We start from the raw sequence: 10,724 nt of genomic DNA, 5'->3' as shown, positions 1-10,724 counted from the left end.
GAGAAGAAACTAATTTAGTTTACAGCCTGAAAGTGCCATTGCCTTCCTCTGTCTCCTTTCTTTTGAAGGTGTGGTGCTGCTTTAGTGCATATAGCCTTTCCTTGGTCACCATAGCCTACTTTTAGTTTACGTCTCAACAACACATACAACATCTAACCCATATCAGCAGCACCGTGGTAAAAGTGTGAGCTAGAGCACGATGGCTTATCTATCTTTGAATTACCCTATTCGTGTGTAGCAGTGAAACATGACTGAAGTGGAATCTTTCTGCACGGAATCGCCTGTGGCCATGTAGGGTGTTGGCCCAGCTTCCAGTTTATTCCAAGGTAATAAATAGAACACGTAGGCTATATCGTGGGCTATACAATCGCCATTTTCTAGCTTCTGAAGGCCAGGACTAGCAGAGTTTCTCTCTGGTGACTGATTTCTCTCTTGTTCTCTCAAGTCCTGATAGTAGTTGATATACGTGACCACTTTGAGGTGGATTATAATAGTTTGCACTGTATTGTTTATTCATTGGAAAATGTAAGCCTATAGATATATTTGAAAATCTTTATTAGGCATACCAACTTTACATTTTCGATGAGTATAAGGGATAGGCTACTGTATTTGAAAATATCGATTTTACTTAATGTAGCCTATCACATTTACATTTACGTTTATGGCATTTAGCAAACGCCTTTACCCAAAGCGAGGTCAAAATACATAAGTAAGTGAATGATCTATCCATCAGTCAAATATAGCAAGAAAACGAATCTATGCTCGGGCCAGGGGCCATTGGCAGTCATAAGAAGGAAGAATTCAGATTTGAATACATGTCACTGTATAATGAAATACGCTGTCTATCCTGTAACATCATCGGCCACCCTTGTAAGGAAGGAAATAACGTAGGCTATGCAATAGTTTGCATTTTAGATCCACATATCTTTGCTTTAATTTCCAATTTCCTATCATGTTCCTCTCAGGACGATATGGCTAGTTTGTTACCATTTGTTAATGTTAGTAATGACAACGATAATTGTAGTAGCATTGCCTAATAATATTATAGTAATTGCCAAGTGGAATAGGCCTATCTTATTAATACGTTATTAGTACAGGTAGAAGGCTAAGAGGACTAGGGTCATTTTTCTCGGACGAGTGTTAATATGTGTCCCTAAACATTTTCCTTTCTTTTTTTTTCTTCTTATTGTTTTTTAAATGTATTTATAGAAGTTTAGTGGTATTTTATTTTAATTTAACAACATGTACATATTTCGTCGTTTCACGTTTAGGCCTATATTGAATTAAACGATTGTAGCCTATCCATATATGAACGTTTTACACAACAACATGGTGTAATTAGGGTACCCCTATGTGTCCTAAGTAAGATACCCGTAACTATTTAATAACTGTAATGTAAACTGCATTATTTTATTATTTTATTTGTTTGAAGTGACCGTGTCTTTAGGCCTACAAATATACAGCTATAGCTAGCCTATAATGCAGTTTCCAAAAATGTTTTAAATGTCAGTTGTAAATGAAGATCTGGGCTGTTTGTTATGCCTAAGTTAAGTTGTTAAGTTGTGCAAATTAATATTCTTTTTTCCCCTCTGTATTTATTGGCCGTTTTACGCACCTGAATAATGTAGATATACTATTCTGTCGTTAATAGCCTAGATAGATTAACAGTGAATAGTATTCATGTCAAGAGATAATACTGTTAACATTATCAGTCTGGATCTGTAGTCATAATAGTCAACAAAAACAACAACACCAACTATTATGTCCAAAAAGGAATACAATGTAATATATATCATATTAATAACATATATATATTATACTTTTTTTTTTTAAACCTGCTAATGTAAAATATAATCTCTATTTTGGACATGCTGTGTGCGTAAAAGCGATTTATTTTGGAATGTGGTAGGTCTCCAGTTTGGCCATAACCTATGTTTTGCTGGTCCGACGAGATATTTTCTGACAATTAAAATGCGAACTGTTGTAGTCGCTATGATTGGGGATAACCCCTACTGAGCATTGTTTTTACAAATATTTTTTGAATAATGAATGTCCCTAGCGCCATATGAAAGTGCCTTATGCATTTTATGACATTTAGGCGTGTGTTAAGCAATGTATGTCTCCAATATGGCGGCGTTATGCTTATCCTTCAAGTAAAATCCCGACTATGAGCCATATAACATTACTTTAAAATATCGTCTCTAGATGTTCGACATCGTTTAGGAGAGTTCCACATCCACATTGATAGGGATAGATATTTTTCGTTCTTTCTCCACTGAGTTGACCTACAACACCTTTTATATCAAGTGGTAATCGTGTATACAAATTATATTTCTTTCCCTTAAAAACTAGACGTTGTTACGTTTTAGGACAGAGACCCGCAACCATTTAATGGCCAAAGAGATTGATTTATCCTTTATTGTTCAGCCTTTATGATCACGTGCGCACGTCACCCAATCCAATGGCAGCCTGCGTTCCCACTATTAGTCGACTGTAGTTCTTTGTGGGGCCAAGTTGCTACCTGATTTCTTCAGATTGTTATTTTGTTATAGTGGGTTTAGTGCATGTGTATGTGTGTGGTGTGTGCGCGCTTGTTCTATGTATCTGTGTATGTCTGCGTACATGTGAAAGTATCTTTGCCATGTCGACATCCGGAACGTTGACTAGTTACTACGTCGACTCTCTCATTCTGCCTGAGAGCGAGGAGCTCTCCGCGCCCAGATACCCCTCCGGTCCGGGGGGGCTCCAACATGCGAGGCAGCCCGCCTCCCTGAACGACCACACCGAGCTTGGGCCCTGCACCTTTCCGACGAAAGCCCCGGTCTTCAGTCCGTCCTGGAGTCATGTACCGGGCCAGTTTCCAGGCTCCGTGTCCTCCGTCTACCATCACCCATACGGGCATCCCCAAGGCCCGGTCACTGGGGACGTAGAGGGTCGCTACATGCAGTCATGGCTATTGGAGCCCATGACCGGTTCCTTGCCTTTGACCGGATTAACATCGAGCCATCACTACGGGATGAAAACTGAAAGCCTGGTCGCGCGAGGGGACAGCGCGCTGCCCGGTTCCCACACAACGCTGCTGCTGTCGGATTTCGCCAACGGGACAGTGGCGACGGCGTCCCCGGTGGACAAGGACACACTGTCGGGCCAAACCGGGGACCTGAACGGCGAGAACGAGGAGAAAAAGATGGATCCAAGTAAGTGCTGCTACATCATTTGACATTGTGTCATGCTATATTCTGTAAAGATGCGTGGATGCATGTTATAAATGAGGGTTGCGCTTTTGAAAAGATGCCATTCTAGGCGTGCCTTTCATTTATATAGGGACTTGATAGGCTAGGTTTCACTTGATAGGCTATCACCGTTTCCATTAGCCTGTTTGATTTGATTTTTGGATTTTAAAACATGCAATTAGAGCCAGACGTGGGATAACGTTTTTGTGGCTATAGCAACAAGTCTTTGCTGCCATTTTCTGAACGCTTTTTGATCTAGTTCTCCTTAAAAATAGCAGCGCTTTTGATATCAACCTCAACCCATGTGTGGGTCATGTGTTTTTTTTATATCAAGGCCAACAGCACCGGGCTCACATCAGTTTCGCACCCCCTCTTTCCAGATAATCCCGTGTCCAACTGGCTGCACGCGAGCGCGACGAGAAAAAAGCGCTGTCCTTACTCCAAGCACCAGATCCTCGAGCTGGAGAAAGAGTTCCTCTTTAACGCGTACCTCACGCGGGACCGTAGGTACGAGGTGGCAAGGCAGCTTAACCTCACAGAGAGACAGGTCAAAATCTGGTTTCAGAACCGCAGAATGAAGATGAAGAAATTTAATAAAGACGGTGGACCAAAAGATGATTGAGTGATTGATTGAATGAATGAATGAGAACGTAAATATAAATGAGGGGGTAGCTTACATGAAAAAAAGCTCTTTCTCCGCTGGACTGTGTTTTAAAAAAAAACAACCGTTGTCTTATTGTTTTATCATTACAGAAGCTGTTATTTGTCTTGTAAAAAGCATGTCCGGCTCCACTCGTCGGTTTTATGCAACTACCTTACTATTGCACACGTTTGACAGTGCGCATTCGTTTTTGTTTTTGTCTAATGTTAATTGATACCTAGGCTCCTACGCCGCTGTGTAAGACGTGTATTAGTAGGCCTGTTCTTTGTGCTTGATTGTGTATGGATGTTAGTGTGTTCTCTGGTTTGTAATGCTGTGTATTTCAGGTTCAAGCTATAGTTTTAAATGTGACTAAGTTTTTCCCATTGTTGTTATTCCAATTATTGCTAACCATGAGTTGTAATCTAACATTGGAGCGGTAGGTAACGGTACCATTTTGAAGTGGGTGCATGAGCCTCAAATGCCTCTTTAAAATGCATATTGATGTTACTAATTTAAGCTACGTAACAATGATCTTGTGTTGACTACCTAGACGTCTCTCAACTACCTATAATTGCAACAACCTAATTTACTTTACACATGATTTTTCGTTGTGAAGAGACAAGAGTGCTTGTATGAAGTGAACTTTGTCTGATTTCAGGGAGTAACATTTGAGAGGCCATATTTGTTACAGAGAGAGAGAGAAGAAAAACACTGTAGCTACATAATGAATATACCTCATGGTCCAGTGACCTTTCAGATTTTTGGTTCCCAAATGTAATTTGTACTTTATTTATTGAATAAAACAAATTATATCTGCCAATGCATCCAGGTCCCATTTTTAGCATTTCATGTGCCTAGAATAGTCCAATATAGCGTTACCCAATTAAATATGATGTTTAAATTATCCAGTATTCTGTCGGTTGCCATTCACCATATTCAAACTAAATAATGAAATCCTGCTATTTGGAATAGAAATATACGCTTTAGCCAATTATAACAGTGGAACATTCGAGCATTTGATTTATAATCACAGTTGATCAAAGAATTTTAACGGCATTCTTCACAAATCACACACGCACGCGCATTCACGCACACACGCGCACACACACACACGCGCACACACACACACACACACACACACACACACACACACACACACACACACACACTACAATATAGCCTACTAACATCCCCTGCCAATACGTGTGGTGTGTGTGTGTGTGTGTGTGTGTGTGTGTGTGTCTTCTTGTTTTGAAGACTGCTTTTTCAAGTGACTCTAGATTCCGGGTAAACAGCGCGTCTTGGCAAAGGATGTTGTTAGCTGTATACAGCCATAAAAGACAATTACCGCTATAACCGTTTATGGGGTGCAAAGCGCTGCAAGGCGAGAGGACACAACACAAGAAAGATGTCGAGAACTACGACAGCTGAAGCTTAAAATAATGCAGCCTATTCTTGTTCAGTTATGATATGATCTGTCGACTGCAGTTTGGGCATCGGTCCTGGTCGCCATGCATGCATGTTCTATCCTGCAACACGGGAGAAGAGGTGACGTCTTTGAACGTTACAGAGAATATATATATATTTTTTTTTTTAAATTAAACTTTAGTGGTATTTGTATAATGTGAAAGTTATTTTCCCAAAAATGTGATAGGCATATTGCAGTTATAGCCTGTTTACATAGGCCTGGCGACGAGCCCTATGGTAGCCATACCAACAACACAGGCTAATATTATGTTGACAAGTTGTAGCATGTAGCCTACAACTTCAAAATCAATAGACGTTGTAATTCTAAAGCCAAATAAGCCCATAGGACCAACCTTGATTTTATCAGATGAAAATATCATTCACGTAGCCTACCTTGTGCGAGCGCTTAGAGGAATACATATGACATATATGATTAACCCTAACGCCAAATAATAGAATATCAGTTGTTTCAGGCCATAGTAGTGTTGTGACGCGCTAGAGGACGCAGATGGACCCAAACTTCAAAGGCTCGGCCAGAGACAGAGCAATAAAACGCCTGGTCTGCTATACTGTCTGGCATTCCACTTTTAATGGCTTTATAGCCGTCCAGACACAATTAGGCTGTTTCCAGAAAACGGCACCCATTTGTTTCTTCTCTTTCTGTGGGACTGTGGACAAAAGGCCCAGCGGAAATGATCAGCTTTATTGGTGACGCACGACGGTTATGCGCGGGACTCATGGTCATTTCGAGCGACCCTTTGTTTGTACCTGGGAAACGTTCGCCCAATATTCTGGTAGCGTTCACGCGCTAAAAAGGGGGAAATGAGCAATGAAGCAGACAGCCTTTTGACTGAACCCCAGCAATCCCGAATAATATTAAAATGCAACCACCGTTGAATATTCTCGATTTTCCTTATTGGAAATCAAAATCCTTGCTTAGTGTAACACCGTCCTGTGTGTAGGCTAAGGAGTTCCAGCAAGATTCTACACATACCATATATGATTTCCCTTCTTCATTTTCCCCATGTGGGTGTGATTGCAGTAGCCTACAGCAAAAACGCCTGCGCATTGCACCTTTTCCACCCTGCAGCGGCGTGAAGTAACCACAAGGTGGCAGTAATGTTTTATAACAAACAAAAGCCTCTTTAGTGCACAATCTTGTAATTACTCTCGGAGGAGCGTAACATTTTAAGAGTCCAACAAAATTATTTCACACCCTGCCTTGGTTTTACAATCTAATTCCAAGACCCCGTTTATAAGTGTTGACCGATAGGCTATAGTTCCCCCACATGAATGAAGCAAACAAATATATGCAAATTGTATTGATGATGCTTAGCCGACTTTTCTTGCAAATATTCGCACATAACATCTTACTCGTTCTAATGGTAGCCTATGTGATTGTAGTTTTTACTATAACTAAAATCAATAGGTATATTCGAATCCACAACTGTTGGGAGCTGTAATTCAATGTGTATGTCGGCCCCCTACTGCATAACCGACATTATTTTTGCTCATGGATCGTTATTTTACAATTATTTTTTACAATGTATGTTATCTATAGGCAACACAAAGTACAACGCAAGCCAATGTATCCGTGTTGAATTCTAAATAAGGACATTTGTAGACTAATATATATATATTAGGCTATATATCCATATATCCATGCTGCGCAGCATATATAATATATATATATATATATGCTGGATATGGGCTATTTGTAAATACTGAACAAATTACAAATACAAGTTATACAACAGTTATTAAACATTAATTACTAACTTAAGGGCTCTGCACACAGAGTGCGATTTCTGTTGCACGTCAACGTTCCATTTTGAAGTTTGAATGGAAGTCTATGAGAGCATCGCATTTACCCACACACGGCCCCGATTTTAATCGCACGGCGAACATTCGATTCCATTCATTTTGAATGGGACAAAGCAGTGCGACAAAACTCGCACGCCGTGTGCTTTGTCCCATTCAAAATGAATGGAATCGAATGTTCGCCGTGCGATTAAAATCGGGGCCGTGTGTGGGTAAATGCGATGTTCTCATAGACTTCCATTCAAACTTCAAAATGGAACGTTGATGCGCGACAGAAATCGCACGCTGTGTGCAGAGCCCTTTAGGCTACTATTATTTTGAAATTGTTGAACCTAGATTATTGTCGTTTATTTAGGTACAGAATTAGCAATAGGGCCTATGTCAACTTTGTTCAAGTTCAATCTGTCGGATTAGGCCTATACATTTAAATACACTACATTTAAGTTTGGTAAGGCCTAGTATTTAATAGGCTATAATGTATTTAGATCATCCGATTCATGTAGGCTAATCATGTTGAAGAATCGTATCTATAGGCTACAATTCCCTTTTTATCATCGTGTTTATTGCCAGTCAGAATATGTGAAATATCACAGCAGTGAACATAGCCATTACGAAGCCAAGTCGACTTTTGATAACAACAATACCAATATTTTAAAGAAGGGCCTTACACTCTATTGTTCATTTTGTATATTCTAATCTGTTTTATTTTAAAATGTTCTAATATAAAAATGTTCACGGTCTGCTTTTAGGCTACAACGACAAAGAATACAAAACTTAAACAATCGTAATTAGTTATTTAAAGCTAGTACTAGGCCTACTTGCTGATTGTTATATTGGCATACAATTAATTTCATATTGTCAACATTTGGATCCACAGATTAGATTAATTCCAATTAGTCTAATGAATGAGACCACAGACAGATTCATTCTATTTACCATTATCGGGTACCTTGGCAGTTAATCCCAAATATAAACCGATTAAATGTTGTTGATAAATCCTTCCATTCTGTCTCTCACAGTGTTGATATTTAATGTGGTAATAACTTGCATACATTTGGACCTTTCTTAAATACTTTTGATATAAATTGCTGTGTAAATCACCGAAAGCTTAAGAGCATACACTGTATTTATTCAGGTTTATTACACTTTACTCTCTCGTTCAGAATGTCTTATACGATGTGGAGACTTGGTACCAACCATTTACATTCGTTTTCAGCGACTGAGCAACATAAGATTTAGTTTTGAGCTGTTAACATTGTAATATGTGTCATGTTGTCTGTAACTCTTTTTTTGGGGCTGTGCCAGTGTTTATTACAGTGTGAAGAGAAGGAGTGTGCGGGTGTGTGTGTGTGTGTGTGTGTGTGTGTGTGTGTGTGTGTGTGCGTGTGTGTGTGTGTGTGTGTGTGTGTGTGTGTGTGTGTGTGTGTGTGTGTGTGTGTGTGTGTGTGTGTGTGTGTGTAAATCCCACTCTGCAGTCTGCACCGTAATGAAATCTCTGCCCGCGTTTTGATTGGCTACAACGGTCACAAGGGTGGATCACGTGTGAATTCTTTGGTCCAGGGGAAAATGGGGTTTGGTGTAAATCTAGGGTGTATTGCTGTCATATATCACACTACCTCGTAAAAACGACACTGAAGATTCTGGGCCAACAAATCACAGAGAAAAAATATGAGTTCTTATTATGTGGATGGTCTTTTTAGCAAATATACGGCGAGCGGTCCTCTCTTTCCAAATGCAGACCGGGGTTCTTCATGCGCTCTTGGACCCAGTGGGGAGGGACCTGCGTCGGCTCGCAGTGCGGCAGCCACTGCCTTTCCACCGTCTCTGTCTGGACTTTACAACGTCAATAATGCCATCTACCAAAGCCACCCGATGTTTACACCGGGTTACAGCCAAGGGCCGGACGTGCACAACCACCACTGCAACTCCTTCGACCAGAGCCGCCTTTTCGGCGACAGCTGCGTCCAGCCAGTACCGGGACCCCTCACGTCGCTGACGGACAAACACTACCGGTTGTACCCCTGGATGAGGACATCAGGTATGATCTAAAATCAGTACAGCATAGCCTATACTCCTGCAGTGCACTATAGCGTCAATACATTTACAAAACCTTGGGATACTTACCGTGGTCTTAATGGTTCAATTAATTCCGTGAAACCATTGGTTGAATGGAAAGAATCGTAAAACTTTTATTGCGTAAGTAATGAGTTCTGTGGTCATAAATTCATTAGCCCTCCGCTTCTGTAATGTTCATTTCGCAGAGACCTTGCCACTGGGGGTTTCCGCTGCACTATTATTACTCTCTACTTCTTCTCCCCTTTGTAGCAGTAAAAGACCGGCCAATATATGTTATAGTGTAAATCAGTGGCCGCGCGCTCTGCAGTTCTCCTTTTAATTGTGCCTGGAATGGCAATTGTTAGTATCACTCTGAGAGACCTATTGTAGGCCTATATAACATAGTCCTAGTAGTTGTGGTACTGATAGTAGGACTATTACAATAATAATTGTAATATTACTATTACAATAATACTAGTAATATTCGGGAAGTATAGTTAAGGCAAGAGAGAGTTTGATAATGACATATATAAAATGGTAGTTGCAGGAGGGTAATTGCTAAGATCGACCCAGTAGCAACACATGCTTTTAATTGGAAAGGCATGCGGTGCATAAGGAGCTGGATTATTTTTAATGAAAGGAAATCTGTTTTTAGAAATTAGGTTGAAGGAAATACTATGGCTGTCATGTACTGCTTTGAGTTAGAGCCATAGAAATGAAGAAGCAAACATTGAAGCTTTTGGAAAGTTTTATTTTTTGAATGCAACGGCCATGTTATACACGGTCGTGTCTTTCGTCGCATATTATGGAATGCTTTTACGCACATTACAGTATACGCACATTGCAGCACTTGTCAGTTTTGTCGACTTTGAAGATGGATTATGCATATTGTCAAACCTCTTTCACAGACCCAAACCGAAAGCGTGGGCGGCAGACGTACTCGCGGTACCAGACATTGGAACTGGAGAAGGAGTTCCACTTCAACCGCTACCTGACCCGTCGGAGACGCTTGGAGATCGCGCACGTGCTCTGCCTGACCGAACGCCAGATCAAAATCTGGTTCCAGAACCGAAGGATGAAGTGGAAGAAGGATCACAAGGACGAGGCCTCCTCTTTGAACCCCGGTGCTGCTACCGAAGAGGGCGAAGCGGACGATGATCCGATTATCAATGGTCAATCCAATGGCGAGACAGAGAGAGGAGACTCACCGCCCTCTGGTATGGCAGGAAACTCCACTGCAAAGGAAGGGGATGAGACATAAACACTATTAACGAAACAAATACTCCATACATGTTTGTAGGCCTACTTGTCATTAGGGATATGTTTAAGATATATATTCTCACAAAATCGATACACTCTCTTCGTTCATGTTAGAGCGTAGGAATGATTGAAGAAATAGTGAAAGTGCACTTTTTAAAAAACAAAACAAAACAATGGTCAAGCCAGTAAAATATAGCCTACCCACATTAAAGGGAACTGATACTACCTAAGATACTACCTAAGAA

The 10,724-nt window shown here is 40.6% G+C and overlaps 2 protein-coding genes across 2 annotated transcripts; both read left to right on the top strand.

The window, feature by feature from the left end:
- Window positions 1–2,641: 2,641 nt before the first annotated feature.
- hoxa9a (homeobox A9a) lies at window positions 2,642–3,855 on the top strand (the record flags this gene model as incomplete). Its single annotated transcript, XM_080530984.1, has 2 exons — window positions 2,642–3,197; window positions 3,614–3,855. 2 exons carry the CDS (start codon window positions 2,642–2,644, stop codon window positions 3,853–3,855), a joined length of 798 nt encoding a protein of 265 aa, XP_080387110.1.
- A 4,912-nt stretch (window positions 3,856–8,767) lies between these two features.
- On the top strand, window positions 8,768–10,480 carry LOC308158187 (homeobox protein Hox-A7-like; the record flags this gene model as incomplete). Its single annotated transcript, XM_080531782.1, has 2 exons — window positions 8,768–9,202; window positions 10,128–10,480. Exons 1-2 carry the CDS (start codon window positions 8,833–8,835, stop codon window positions 10,478–10,480), a joined length of 723 nt encoding a protein of 240 aa, XP_080387908.1. The 5' UTR covers window positions 8,768–8,832.
- Window positions 10,481–10,724: the final 244 nt, after the last annotated feature.

The sequence above is a fragment of the Nansenia antarctica genome (assembly GCF_963989245.1).
Source record: "Nansenia antarctica genome assembly, chromosome: 5".
NCBI classification, from domain to species: Eukaryota; Metazoa; Chordata; class Actinopteri; order Argentiniformes; family Microstomatidae; genus Nansenia; species Nansenia antarctica.
This window is presented reverse-complemented; position numbering and strand designations above follow the sequence as displayed.